This window comes from Achroia grisella, unplaced genomic scaffold, assembly GCF_030625045.1.
Source record: "Achroia grisella isolate CSIRO2021 unplaced genomic scaffold, CSIRO_AGI_Agris_v1 utg1576, whole genome shotgun sequence".
Taxonomy (NCBI): Eukaryota; Metazoa; Arthropoda; class Insecta; order Lepidoptera; family Pyralidae; genus Achroia; species Achroia grisella.
Genome location: NW_026712658.1, coordinates 119,441 through 135,448, shown reverse-complemented (window position 1 = coordinate 135,448; position 16,008 = coordinate 119,441). Strand labels below are relative to the sequence as shown.

At 32.1% G+C, this 16,008-nt stretch overlaps 2 protein-coding genes across 6 annotated transcripts in view; one reads left to right on the top strand and one right to left on the bottom strand.

Moving 5' to 3' along the window:
• The first annotated feature begins 3,162 nt into the window (after positions 1-3,162).
• On the top strand, positions 3,163-13,381 carry LOC131841285 (uncharacterized). The gene is given in 8 exon segments (XM_059189594.1): positions 3,163-3,350; positions 4,430-4,856; positions 7,040-7,130; positions 7,958-8,106; positions 9,008-9,146; positions 9,982-10,102; positions 10,401-10,539; positions 13,305-13,381. Coding segments are annotated over 7 exon segments (1,236 nt in total). The 3' UTR covers positions 10,522-10,539; positions 13,305-13,381.
• The window catches only part of LOC131841282 (protein Skeletor, isoforms B/C), a 72,750-nt gene continuing 67,414 nt past the window's right edge, over positions 10,673-16,008 (bottom strand). Inside the window, exons 10-15 of one of the 5 annotated variants that reach the window (XM_059189586.1) lie at positions 15,578-15,700; positions 15,033-15,192; positions 14,301-14,494; positions 13,824-14,051; positions 13,281-13,415; positions 13,093-13,182 (exon numbers count right to left, since the gene is read on the bottom strand). In XM_059189586.1, the coding sequence (XP_059045569.1) occupies positions 13,177-13,182; positions 13,281-13,415; positions 13,824-14,051; positions 14,301-14,494; positions 15,033-15,192; positions 15,578-15,700 (846 nt within the window). In that variant the 3' untranslated portion in view covers positions 13,093-13,176. Of the gene's footprint in view, positions 13,416-13,823; positions 14,052-14,300; positions 14,495-15,032; positions 15,193-15,577; positions 15,701-16,008 lie in introns of those variants that run through there. The other 4 variants (XM_059189587.1, XM_059189582.1, XM_059189584.1 and 1 more) reach the window with 4 other exon arrangements.

The following is a 16,008-nucleotide window of genomic DNA, read 5'->3' as shown; positions in this document are numbered from 1 at the left end:
AAAAAATACCAATTGACTGTCTCCCCAAACGGGAAAGTCAGAGACAATGTCGACTATTAATATTGTGGTGAACGCAGCACTTGACATGCCTACACTTCGTTCAATACAGCGTGGCAGGTAAAATCTATATTAAAATAAAAAAAAATAAAAATTGAATATATATAAAACCAATAGGTACCATAAACCTTGCCGATAAGCAGCTCACGAAAAATCCAAATGGAGCAATGATAATTTTTCACTGCTGGAGTCTCTTCTTTAAGTATGCAAATACCGACATTCGGGTTCGAGGTAAAAGTGCGAAGTTCCTAAATGTTGATAGAAAGGATTCGTGTAAAGTTTCCGCGAGGGATTGATTAAGTCCCCAAATAATTAAATACTTGTACAAATTAACCTACACAGTCCTGACCAGAGTTGCCATTATCACAAGTTAATATATACAGCTAATGACAATAGACAGATTTATAAATAACAAAATGAATGAGAAAAGATAAAAATAATAAATATTTAAGTACCTAATTACTTTGAATATTAAAAATATGATTTAATTATGTATCTGTAATTGCATGGAACCTGTATCATACATATAAACAGAAGATTTGTATAGTAGGCGAGTAACTCTGTCTGCCCAGAAATGAATATCCGTGTCCTTGAATTGTACCGTACTATAGTTAATTTAACTGTTTTATTTGTCAAGATCACCAGTTGTGTAATAACTATATCCAACTGTGATTTACGGGATTATTCACAACTCATTGTGGCTATAATTTAGGTTAACACTCGATGTCTTAATGATATTAGTAATTATAAGCCGTTGTACCTACATAACTTTACGAGCAATACGTGTAAATAAGCAAAATATATATCTCTGTAAATATTGTTGTATCTGTGATGTTGTTAACACCTGTCATAATGTTTAGATATCGAAAATCGCATAAAATAGATAACTGTTATTGTAATATAGTGATATCGCTTCCGCTACTGCAAATTGGTATCCGTCACTTTATGATTCATCGTGTGTTTACGTGTTCTAATACTTCATTAAATCTGCGATACATATTATACTAGTACTTACCGACACGTAGTGAACTATACTGTCAATTAGCAGACAACAGCGAGCGAGTAGTTAGGTTATATGATGTCAGAAGAAAAGATACGAGAGCACGTACGTCGCGCTCGGTGGCCGGGCGCCGACTGGCTGCGTCGATCGATACGGCGCCATTGCTGCGTTGCGTTTCGTTTGCGGCAATCATACAGTTCGAATGTTTCAATTCGGTATTTATTACAATTACCAATTTATTTTTACATATCGAAGTTAATAAATATTCATAGTTAATATTTTTAAAGACGAAATTCTTCTAAATGTGATGAGTAAACTTAAAAGTTTTCAGTAATCTACCTTTTGATATTTGTCACTGAAGTTAGTCACGATAAAAGCTTCTTGAATTTATAAAAATAAAGTCTTCTTAATTTTTTAAACATTTTCAGTTCAATACCTATTTATATTTAATGTTCTAAATTATACTTTAGTATTGTAAAGTTTATTAAATAGATTAAATTTACTAAGCTGTAAAACTAACATGTTTTTAAAAACGATAGGTAGGCGGGTTTTGTTAATATCTGTATTTTATTAATTTACAAATATTTCAGTTGTTGAGAAAAATAAATTGGATTATGATGTGAACTTGAACATATTCTTGGATTATATTGAGTTCGTAGTATGTGTGTAGTTATATAGAGTTCTCTCAACGTTAAAACATATTATTTTCTATTTACCGCGACTTAACGTAGCCGTTATCGCCTGTTCCTATGGGAATTTCAGGAAATTCCTTTACTTCCACGCGAAGGACGTTATATTTGAAATGTCAAGTTTCTCAGTAGTTTTGGGTGTCAGTCAGTGTGTCAATCAAGCCAAGTCTCTTAGAGAGGTTTACTTGAATTTTATTGAAAACATATTCAACCTACTTAAGTTTATTTGTTTATGTCTTAAGTAAAATAATATTACTGTATATTGTAAATTAAAGGCTTTTTCTTTCTGTTCAATAACCATTTATATTAATAGTAAGTAGGTAGCATAGAAATATAACATAGTGAACGTATGAATTTTACAACTCTGTTGTACATAACTTTTTATTCACTTTTCTATAAGCGTGACCAGAATATACGTGGTATTGATTGATCAGGTAAAAGGTAGCAAATATGCCATTATGTGATGTTTGTAAGGGTAAATAGATTAAATTTAAATGAAGTATAATATTGAAATGATATATTAATTTGAATTATGAGTTAAAAAAATTGTTACTGAAATCCAAATAGGGTTCATTACATTTGACCTCATTTACATACGCAACAAATTAAATTACTACAGTTTAAAATACTTGGCGCAGAAATTATGATAATTTTACAATTATGATAAATATTATACATATGATTTTAACGATTTTGAAAGCCTGATAAATTAGAACGTGCCTGAATTTCTGATAATTGTGGCTTTAGAAGTATGTTGATTTAAAATCTTTACAGACAAATACAAACAGATATACATATCTGTTTTTGTCTGGGGATTTTCTTGGTATTTACCACAAATATTTAAGTATACCTACCTATCACTTATTTATTACTCATAGTATATCTTTTTTTTAATTTGAGATTAAAGGATGCTGTGTGATTTGTGCCGAATTATTTATTCGTTATATATGTATATTACATTACACACAAACAAAATCTTGACGCAACAAATTTAACTTACTCCACCACTCCACATAAAACCGGTAAAGTATAAGGCAACGGTAAACAATAGTGCATTAAATAGAAGTCGAAAATTTTAAGCAGCTAACTTCCAGTTACTGTAACGTTCGAACGAAGCTCTAGCTTTACTGCCAACATCGATCAAACTCCGGCGTAGTTATCTGTTGTACACAAGGGAATAAACGAGTTAATACCTTAGTAATACTCCTGCTACTTACTCTTACTACAATATATAAACTAGCCAGTGTTTATATTAGCTCAGTTTGAAAACGTGTACATTAGCTTATATGTGCTGCAAATCAAATAGGAAAACTGCTAATTGACTCGATTATATAAATATACTCAATACATATAAACATAAATGTAATGTTAATGTGTATAACCATTCTCACTTTATGAAATCTTATATTTACCATAATGGATCTCCAATCATTCCTAGAAGAGAAGTTCCAAAGTTGGCAGCCAACTGCTCCTACAGTATTGGACAGAACGAAATATACCGTAACTTTGTGTTGGGAGCAAGAAGAGTTCAGTTATATTAGTGATCAGTTGCTGTATAAGATTGAAATGAAAAGCAAGCTGCCGCCTTGGGTCACTGTATACAGGTAAATCGTACTAGTGAGTTTTATTGCTTAATATTATCATTATTGTTAGGTAACTTCCCACTGGAGACAAACTTAAATTCTCTTTTTTAGAATACAAATCTTAGAGCAATTCTGTATACGAAAGATTGGTCTTAGTAATGTAATCAAACATGGAAGAAACAACATCTATTAATATTTTTTCCATATTCTTTACGATTTTTTTTAACATTTTCTTTCATACAAACCTCATTGGCAATCACAATCACAACTATATAGCTGTTGCACCCTACTTGTATGCTGTATTTAGTTATAAAATTTTATAAGAATGAAGGTTTAACTTAGTCATCAATATTGGTAACGCTTGAATAGGCAATTAGACAAAAACATCACAGTGTATTTTACGTCATCCATAATGTTCCCAGAACTTACAATGATCATTAATTATTTATTATAATATAACAATTATAATTTCATAAAATTTATGAAATAACAAAATGGATATTATTACAATTACAAGTATTTCTGGTAGCTTGCCTATCATACTTTTTTAAAAGATTATATTATTTTGACACACCTATGTTTTATGAGCCTTATTTGCATTAATATGTATCTATAATTGTTCCTGGTAATTTTTTTTTATATTTGTATTTTCATCCCACTCCAGTCGTATTACGAGTGGCAATTTGAAATGGTTTCATATAAAAATAGCTAACGTAACAGTATAGGGAAACATTTGTAAATGAAAACAATACAAAATTATTATTCCCCTTCTGTTTTGCTGACACTTCCTTCTTTTCACTCGTTTGTAATAAATTAAGGAAGACATTCTCAACACGTCTCGCTGAAATTAACTCTTAAGAAACCACTGTCATGTTTATATTTAATTCAGATTATTTGTTTGTTATTATAAATCTTAACTGCAATATATTTAAATCTCAAAATAACAATGAGATTTCAATAAAATTATTATGTAAAATAAAATCAAAAAAGTCTTTTGAAATACTTTTTTGATTTTATTTTGAAGCCTTCCGGCTTCTGGACAAAAATATAGTTTAATCTCAATAACTGAAAGATTATTGAATATTTAATTTATTTTGCAGTGGTGGCAAAACAAATAGTACAATTGACAATTTACCCCCAAGACATCCACATAGATTTCGTCTCAAAGTAATATTAAAGGCTACAGGAGTATCACTACTTTCTGAAAAAGCTCTAAAATTTTATGGCGATGAAAAATCTGTTTACAATAATGTAAATCATACTGCATCAGAAGATGAAGTGGACATCAATCAAGAAATAAATGGAGAAAAAAATAGTTTTACTCAAAACCCTGACGTGAAAAAAGAAAATCAATTTGATGATGGAAATCAAATTAGAAATAATAGGTATAGTTTTGTTATCTTTTAATGTAAGGTTCAATTGACAATTTTTGGTCTTTGTGCTACCTAATAAAAGATAAAAAAGTGCCATTGGACACTTTTTGGTCTTTGTCGTAGCTATTCCTGACAAGTAAAAAGATTAAAAAAAGTAATTAATGAAATGATTCATCCATATGAGGTCTGTCTCCATTAGGAAATATTCCATCATGCCAACAATTGCTTATCTCTGCAGAAACCATATATTATTTATATTAATTCTACTGCTTTCATCCATCAAGGTGAAAGTGAAGTTTGTCACTTCTTTAAAGTAAAAAAAAATGAAAATCGATTGCATTGTGACAAGTTAACCTAAGAATTAAGATATCTGTATAATACATTCACAAAGCTCTTACATTAACTATGAGAATGTTACATTCAAATCCTAATGAAAGATTAATATTGTAAAGTAACTATGTTCCGACAACTGCACCGTTAATGAAATACAGAAAATTTGTAATTCCGTACTTTGTGTATGTAAGATAATTTGCTTATCTAAAATGCAGAAACCATATATTATTTATATTAATTCTACTGCTTTCATCCATCAAGGTGAAAGTGAAGTTTGTCACTTCTTTAAAGTAAAAAAAATATATTAAGCAGGTATTTATTGTTTTTAATTGTGTTTAATTAATTTAATAGACCTGGACTGTCTTGTGATTTATTATTATGTATATATATATATGTATAATTAATATCTAATACAGTACTAGATATGTATCTAGTACTGTATTACTATCTACCTAGATACCTGTATAATACATTCACAAAGCTCTTACATCTGTAACTATGTAGAATAGTTACATTGCAAATACATATCTAATCTAATGAAAGATTAATATTGTAAAGCAACTATGTCCCGACAACTGCACTGTTAATGAAATACAGATAATTTGTAATTCCGTACTTTGTGTATGTAAGACGTATTCTCTGAATCTTGTTAAGTAATAAAATGGATGTTAATTACTTTTAGTGAAAACGTTGTACTCAATATACGGTTTCAATATTTGGTAGGATAAAGAAAACTGTCTGGCAATTTAGGAAACTCAGTTTGAGAGAACTCTCAATAATATATATAAATTTAGCTTTATTAAAATGACGTAAGTTTATTTTGTATAGTTTAGGGGGATTTTTATATTTATTGTGCAGCATCTTAAAATCTCATACAAATTGTATTTGTTACCCAATATATCTCAAGAAAACTTGCAATCTTGAGAGAACTCTCAATAATATATATAAATTGCAGCTTGTTTTCTTTACTGCTTATTTACATGTTAGACGTAACGAAATAATGAAATTGTTACTATACGGATCAATGAGTCTTCGTGGTCTCTCTCAATAATATACATAAATTTCAGTTTTATTAAAATGACGTAAGTTTATTTATAAAATAGTATAGTTTAGTGGGGTCCGGCGGGGGGTTGGAACCACACTAAGGGTCTGGCAACGAGCAGAGCAAGTTATAATACTGTTACGAGCAATATGTGAAAAAATTGAGCATCTTAAAATAACGGATATGAAATTGTATACACCGTTGTTATATATTTCAATGAAGTCTGGTAGGATAAGGAACCAAGAAAACTATTTATTGTTTTTAATATATATAAATTTCAGTTTTATTAAAATGACGTAAGTTTATTTATAAAATAGTATAGTTTAGGGGGGTCCGGCGGGGGGTTGGAACCACACTAAGGGTCTGGCAACTGTCTTGTGATTTATTATATATATATGTTATAATAATATTATACGTATATATCAGACATAAGTATAGCTATGTTTATCAAAGGGTGAGTTTTATACAAAGTTATACTTTACTCTGCAAGCTATGTTCTAATGAAAAGACTGAGATATAATAGTAAAATTACAGGGGCAAATCACAAGTCCTTGATTCTTAGAAATAGTGGCGCATTACAGGCGCCACGAGCGTCCGACGTATTCTGTGATACTGATCATGTATATAGGCAACGGTTATATGAAAGAATGATATAACAATTTTTTTTTATTCATTATAGTTTTAAAAAGAAACATTGTATATATAGTATTGTTTGCTTGTTTGTAAGAGCTTAAGAAATAAGTTGCACAATGGCGTACTTATCCCAAATGAAGGATTTCTTCCGGTCAACCTTTGAATGACTGATAGAAATTGTGTAGTGGTGGAAATATATATACATGACAATAACAACAAAGGAAAAAAGGCAAACGCATTATATATAACTTTAATATATTATAACTAAAATATTATTGCTGTAAATGTTTGCTCATACTGAACTTTGTTATAAGAAAATGTTTATATAGGTTCAAGTAATGCTCGATGAGAGACCTGAATTGATTGGGATTATCAATGCTACTAGTGGCCTATCTCCGCTTGCAACTGCTGTCAAAAAAGGTTATACTTTTAATACACCATCATCATCATCATCATCATTACTAAATACCGTTAAACTGCTCTAGACATGCTTGTATCCTCCTAAATATAAATGGTATGTTCAAGTTATAAACAGAGCAATGTACTTTATTATAAAACATTAACGTTATACAATACATGTATCATTAATATACTTAATCGGGCTTTAACACGAATAATTTTATGGTAATTAGGATATTTGCCTCTCTCAATGTTTCTGATTGAAGTTCAGATATTTCAATGTCGGTAGACATCAATAGTTTGTTCAACTACAGTCACTACGTTGTCCAACGAAAAATCGTAACACACCATTGGGAATTATTTAGAATGGGAATTTTTTAAATTGTTATCGGAACTCATACAATTCGTGGGTAATAGCGACGATTAATAAAGATGACTTTAAGAGCACGCAACTCTATTCAGTTATTAGGTACATCCAGCATTCAGCAGACAATTGGCATTCGCAGACTTATGTGGTTGTCGTGTTTTCACAGTTGCTATTTACTCTACTATATACTGTACTCCAGTCAACATATAACCACGGTTAGTGTAACATATTCGAAACATTGAGACAGGTAAATATCTTATTTACCATAAATTATTTGTGTTAATACCCAACTAATTATATTAATAATGTACTAAACTAAAAAGTCGCAGTAATAAACCAATACTTGATATTTGTTCCTATGGTAATACGCATCTGTGCCCAATAACTGCACTGCCGTATCATCTTTTATATCAAGAAAAAAAAATATACGTACTCTGCTCAACGGCAAATACAGTACTTTTTAATAATTTTATGTATTCAGGCGATATCAACACGGTCCGGTATCTAATATCCGTCGGTGCCGAGCTAGATCAGCGTGTGGGTGCAGGCCAAACTCCATTACACATCGCAGTCCTCACTTCACAAACTCAAATAGTAGAACTTCTGCTTGAAAAAGGTGCGGATCCACAGGTGAATTTAAATTATATTTACCAGAACTTATCCACTGGTTCCAATATCATACTTCCAAGCACATACTTTAAATACACTTTACAATTCTACTGTTATAGTACTAAATTATTTATAATATTACTTCTAACCAACATCCCCCGGCAAGTCTATTTTTTTACATATATAATCAATTATAGTTACACATAAGTATCAGTCAAGACGAAGTAACAAATTAATAATCCTTGACCTGATAATTACAAATACTATATAATATAAATTACTAACCAAATAAGTATATTCGTTCTGAAGTAAAAAAGCACATTACTACATTTATTTAGATAAGTCTGGAATTTGTTTGTCATACGGTCCCACTATGTAGACAGTAAGAATTATGCACATTTCTCATATTATATATTTTGAATAATTTCTATTAATATTTAACTAATGACCAGCACATTTAAATACATATTATATATTTTGAATATAATTTCTATTAATATTTAACTCTATCTCTCTCAATATTTATTTCTGAAAACTGCATTAATATCCGTTGCGTCGTTTAAAAGCGTACAGAAGCATTAAATACATATCTTTGAAATTCTCGACTTTTGTAATATAATATGCATTTTCTTGAAGGTTTCAATATCATATCGGTTCGGAAATACCTTCCTGTTTAATAACTCTATCTCTCTCAATGATCAGGATTATTTCAGTTTCTGGCGGGTGGTACGGTGTTGAAACTCAGCATTAATATCCGTTGCGTCGTTATATAAAAATGCGTACAAAGCCAATAGGTGAGGTCACATAGACATTGATTTGATACAATGCGGTCAAATGGAATGTTTGATACAATGTAAAGATTATCTCTCATAAATTCTGCCTGACGTTATGAAACTTTGTTGATGATATTTTATAATTACAGATTAGAGATAATAACGGCATGCTCATAGAGCATTACGCTGTAGATTCAGGTAGTTTGGATATGCTGAAGTTTGTACTAGACAGAGGCGGAGATGTGAACGCTACAGACAACAATGGCTGGACACCTTTGTTTCGAGCTCGTAAGTATTTAAGTCTATAACTCATAGCCCGGTTACTCGTTATGAAACATAACATACTATAGCAGGTTTAACTATCTTGATATTTTATTTAATATTATTTTATGTTTACAAATAAAACGCCCGAACTCTAGCAAAAGTAGACTATAAAAAGTCATATCAGTAGGTATCTCAGTAAATACTATTTTAGCCGGCGAGCAGCTTGTTAAGCTATTTCTGGTATACGATGCGATTAAATTTTACGGGAATACTAGCTGTCCCGGCAAACATTGTTCTGCTATATAAATTAATAATGCTACAAAAAAATTGTGGTTGGTGATAGAAGGGTGAAAATTTAGAATCGTATGTATTTTTTAATGACACAATAAAAAAACATAAATAAAAAATATTGTCCAAAAAACAATGCTAGGGGTGTACAACCCTTATCACTTAGGGGTATCAAAAATGGATAGTAGCCGATTCTCAGACCTACTGAATATGCATATAAAATTTCATAAAAATCGGTCAAGCCGTTTCAGAGGAGTATGGTAACTAACATTGGGACACGAGAATTTTATATATAAGAGAAGCGTGATGTCTTAGTTCTTTGAAATGGCAATGCATGAGTGGATATTACCGCTTACCATTAGGTGGGCTATTAGATTCTTTCCAATCACATGATAAAAAAAACAACTTTACTACCGATAATATAAATTACATGTAAATACTACATGGTTCAGTATATATGAAAATTATAATGAATATAGCAAGTAGACATAAAAATAAATTGAGTATGAAACTGAATTTAACACTGAATATGAATATGTAGATTATTTGTTATAGATAGTATTATTTTTAGTGTGTCAAGATGCGAAAGCAGAGATAATAGAAGAGTTGGTGTCACGATCGAGCAACCTGGATATTTGTGACAATGCTGGTCTCCCAATGACGTCTGTCGCCAAGCTATTGAAAAACAGGCAGTATGTATAAATTTTCGTTTATTGATTTATACATAATTTTAAGTTATTGCTAGGTGCTGGGCTTTTTTGCCTTGTATAGTACTGAGTCTTCATACCAAAGGACATTTATTTATTAAATATCTATTCTGGTCATATATAGCAATTGTTTATGAGCCGGACATTAAGTCCGTCATGTAAATAATTCACTACCAGCCGGCAGAAAATGCCATCAGGCATTAATTCAACCGTAGCACTAAACAGAAAATATTGAGATTATTCAACTTAATCAATTAATCATTAAATTATAACTCTGTTACAGGGGTCGAAACCGAGACTCCATTCTTCATCTGGTAGACTCGCAGTATCCTCATGAGAAGGCTTTAGCCAACTTCACTCGTCTCACTAAAAAACTAAATCATGTGCATACCATTATCAAATGAGAATATTTCAGTATATCAGTAAGTAATATATAATATACATGTATCTATTACAAGAAAGAAAGACTTCGCTCTCTTTCTGTTTTTAAAAACTACTGTTTGATAATTAGTCCTTAGCATTACTACAAAAAAAAACGTAATAAAACGACCAAAATTAACATTAAAACTAATTTATTGTTTAGTAATAAAAATATTTACAAAAATCTTTACATCTAAAGGAGTATTGAATTGCATTACACGCGTAATAAAGTGGTAACAGGTGGTTGAGATATATAGACGTCTTCATTACCGATAGAACAGGAGACGAGAATCCTAGCTAGTCCCATAGCCTTTACCCCAAATACTGTTTGACACGAAATGCGATCATGGCAAGGCTTAAATAATTTAACCAATAAATAAATAAATTTCATTTACATTCAGAACATTTTTAGACATAGCATTAGTAATATCAAATGAGATGTAAATGATAATGACGTACTTGAGGACTTAATTGTTTGTTGTGATTCGAAATCCACCTGACTACCAACTACGCTGTGCCCGTTTGTGTGTATCTGTTCCTGAATCTCGCCTCTTTCAAATTGTGTAGTCTTCGTGTCTCTCTTATCTCTTACATTTGTATCCTTTTGTTCTTCCTCCTCCTCGTCCTCTTCGTACTCATCATCTGACTCATTATTTTCCTCATTATTATCCTCAATATTTTTTGATTCTGCTTCTTTTATTACGTCATAGTGTTTGCTAGCCTTTGCACTTAATATCTCTTCTAAGTCTAAGTCTTCAGAATCTTGAAAAGCATTAACTAGTTTCAAATGTGTTGTTCGAGAGTCATTATTATCTGGCAATTGGTCTTTCGTTAACTCTCCGATGGGAGGAGCTCCAGATACTAACGGTGGAAGTTCACCAATAAATGGTCCATACTGAGGAGTTTTCAATAGTAATTCAGGATTAGCGGGTAGTTTGGAAGAAAATAATTTAGTTGTAGTTTTTATTTCTGGTACAGTGGATATCGATGACTTAGTAATATTTTTTCCATCGTACGTAGTATAGTAATTCAATTGCTCGTCTTTGGTTGTCAATTTCTGAGATTGTTCTTTATTTATTTTAGGGTCAGGTGGTAAATAATACGGACTAATTCTATCTGACTCCATTACCATATCAGAAGGTACATCTCTTTCCAGATTAGTTTTACTGAATAAAGCGTTCAATTGTTCATCTGATTTAACATATACTGGATGTGGTCTATCTTCTTTTGCATGATTCTTAGGAAAAATCTCTTTTGTTCTATCATTAGTTGATAATAGATGATCTGGTGGTGATGGTATAAACATTGGTTCAAAAGATTCTGTTTGTTTCTCACTAGGATATGCATGATTTATATATTGTGGTGATTCATTGTAATCCTCTTCTACATCAGTATCCTCTCGTCTATTAGTATTATTAGTTTCATCTCCATCAGTTATTCTATCTTCAGCTGCCATTAAAGGTTCTCGAATTATTGGTTTGAATCCGCTTTCAATGACTATTGAGTCTACTTTAAACCCAGTGTTTACAGCTGGCTTTAGAGTAGATGAATTAGGAACTGACTCTCCTATGAAATCTGACGATTTTATTTCATCCTGTATATGTAATTTGGGTTTGCTCTCTTCTCTTGTACGGTGAGTGGTAGATAAAATAACTTCTGTAGGAATAGATGTAGGATGCGTTCTGATAATTTGATGTTTTGTTTGGGTCATTTGTTGATCTAATGGTTGTGGATTATCCATTGGTTTGCCTAATATAATTTGACCCGAACTTGGTTTATTAAAAAATACTTGTGGAATACTATGCTGCGCTACTGCATCATTAGTTCCTGGTAATGTGATTTGGCTTTTAACTACATGATTTACTATTATGTCTGTTTGCCCCAAATTTAACATTTGAGACTGTGTCGGCTTTGTAGGATTGTTGGAGGCTGGTTTTCCCATTATTATAGACTGTACTGTTCCTGTAGGTAATTTTGGTATTTGCTTAGGTGGGCCTTGGCTAAATCCAACTTTATCATGATGGAGTGGTGGCATGACTTTCATTGGAGGTAAAGCTGCCTGATGCGGTCTATTCATACTTGGTGGCAATCGACTATTAGGATAATGAGAATGCTTATGTGACAGTGGCTTTTTTTGCATCCCCTGAGGACCGTGTGGATTTGGCATAGATAAAGGATATCCTGCTCCATTGCCCTTTTGGAACATAGGTGGAGGCCTACGCAATTTTATTTCTGGCGGAACTGGTCGTCTATATGGTGGTCGCACATTTCCCATTGGTCTATTAGGTCCACTAGGACGCAAAACTGACTGTAGTGTTAGTGGCTTTTGATTTGGTGGTAACATGTAGTTATCAGGCAATTTGCCTGGTTCTATTATATATTCTTCACCTTCTCTAATTGGCAACTCTGGTACAAACATTTCAGGTAGTTCTTCATGCACTTGGTACTGTGATGGAGTTGAATGGGATGTGTTTTTTCTCATCTCTTCTTTCATTTGGCTCTCCAAACTTTCAACGGCTTGTATGACTTCTTTTATTTGCACCTTGGATATAGGCAATTCATACTCCTGTCCAGATGGGTATATCTGGTTCCTTACAACCTCAGTTCTGATGGTATCGCCTGAGAGACTGCTGTCACCTTTAATGCTACTGAAATCGTTATAATTTATTTTCGTATTGATTATTTTTTCTACTTTCTTGCGTTGATCTAAAAAGTTTGAGTCTGGTGGGACGCGGCTATGTACCTGAATAGATTCCTCACTCTGCAGGTCCCCCTCTGGTACTGCATATTGCTCGACTACACGGCTCTCCTCCGCTTCGGCGGCATCACATTCATCGAGGACATTTATTTTCCAACCAAGATGTCGGTGAGTGAAACACTGAAACATTGAACATTTCTTTAATATCACCACAATAAAAAATATATTTAAAGTATAACCTGTCACCGTCGCTAATATACAGTGAGAACTTATCGAGAGATGTCATGCGATACAGAGAAGACTTGGAAGGCTGAAACAGAAAACAGGAGGATATTATATACATAAAAAAAAGCAAGAACCCTGCTGTAAATATAGAAAATGAAGAGAACAATAATGTTAAACCTCCAATTGAAACTATAGTGTTATATTTATAATTAACACTAGTTTAGTCCATTAACATTTAGATATATGTAGACTTACAAATTAAATTATTGATAATTCACACACACAATAGTAAGAAGCATAAAGACAGATAAAGAAATTAATTGAAATGTTAAGCTGTTTTATGATACCATTAACTATGCTGACCTGATAGTAGACAGTGTCAGGAGTACGACGATCTGGTGTCCATGTCACAATGCCAGGGTTTCCTGGTTCACACTCCAGAGTCAAAGATCGTTGGTAAGCGCCAAAGCTCGGATATTCATCAGCTTCCGGTCCATTAATATCTGGTGTCCAATTACAAGCACGACCTACTCCTGTAGGCAAGAGCTCTCCAGTACGAGAACGACGGACGCCAGCGTAGATCTCAATACCCTGACGGTAGAAAAAGTTAACCAATATGTATATGCAAGAAGAAAACATTATTAAGCACTATCTATTACCCGCGGCTTTATCTGCTTTTTAGAGATAGAAGATAAACTATGTCCCCGTAAGCTAAATTATACAGCTTCACACACAAAATAAGATCCAATCCGCCGTTTAATCATGAAAAAGTAATATACAGAGAGACATACATATCTTTGCATTTAAAATATTATTTAGTATAATGTAGGCTCTACTAACCTCTCTTTCCTTGTCATTCTTGTGAAGATATCCCCCGACAGGGTCATTGGTGATATAGAACGGATGGTACCTGGCTGGAACTTCTGGGTTAGACCCTCCTTCTACCACAAAGGTGTATTTTTTGCCACGAACCACGTTGATCTCAGGAATCAGGAGACCGTTGATGTACCAGGATAATCCCCATCCCACATGACCTGTAATTCATTCGAATCATTAATAATTTGTTAATATTTTATACACATAAAATAGATTTATTCATTTTTACTGGATTTTATAATTGTTACTTTTAACAGTTACCAAAATAGAAAGAACGATATGAAAGAAAATGACATTATTATTAGGTATTAAAATATATACCTACCATCTATCAAAAATGTATATATTAAGGAAGGAAGAAACCGAATAGTTGGTCTTCACAAGCAATAAGCCAGCCAGCCAGCAATACATGAGATATTATGTTATAAATTATGTAGACATTTTTAACTGCAGTTATATATGTATATTATCACTTATTCAGTAAAACATTAAATATGTAATAGACTTATTTTTACAATTAAACGATTAAACCTATTCTTTCGCTTTACTATTTTTTTATTTCACAGAAAGTCATGCAACACCTATGACAGTTAAAATTAATTTGTAGGAGGATTTACCTCATATAAATAAGGACTATGATTATACAAAACTTCTATTTTTCTGACATAACGCCTTCTATATATTAATAGTACGTACCTGTTATGGCAGAATATCCTTGTTTTCCACCCGTGGGACCCATCTGCGCGTAGAACACGCCATCTGGTGGCTCGTAGCACTGTATAGCTGGGATGTCCCATGGTTGTGAGCGAGGCACAGGCTTCGGAGTTGGCACTGGATTCGGTTTAATTACTGCTCTCTGTAGAATATTGCAATATTGAATTTTGACTTATAACATTAATCAATTGTACTTACTATACAAATAAATTATGTTATCTAAGATTATTATGTTATCTAACATTATTAAAGATTTTTTTTTCAAACTGTATAAAAAATCTTTAATAATCTTAGATAACATAAGTTCGCTAAGTTATTTATTCAAATTTATTGGCTTAAATACAGTTTAAGACTCATAGAAAATAATGTAGGTATCAAATGCTTCCTATAAAGGCATAGGCTTACTCAGCAAATTGGGAGAAAAGGCAAAATGCAAGTCAGCCACGTATTGCATTAATATTCATTCTTCTTGAATACTAATAATTACATACATGATTCGTCAATACTATTTAAAACTTTATACTTACTGGTGGCTCTTCTTGCTTGCTGATTGGTTTCTGTGCCACCGGTGTTGGTCGGTCATCGTCCTCGCTTTCAGGCATGGGACAGTTCCAAATGGGAGGCCGACCAAACTCTATGAACTTGTCATCCTGTGTACAATGTACAGTGTTTATTTTTATGAATATATATATATTTTTTATTTATTTCATCCAACATTCAAGGAATATTTTTATAAGTGTCTAGTATTTTATATTTTTTTTATTTATTTATAAACTCTTTATTACACCAAACTTGTTACACAAGAAATACATTTTACATCACTTACTTACTTTTGTACATCAATAACTCTTATTGATATACAAAAGGCGATTTTATCGCAAGCGAGCAATTTCTTTCAGACAACCTTTGTGTAGAGAAAATACGACAAAAATCTGGTAGGTGGCTTCGTGAATAATAT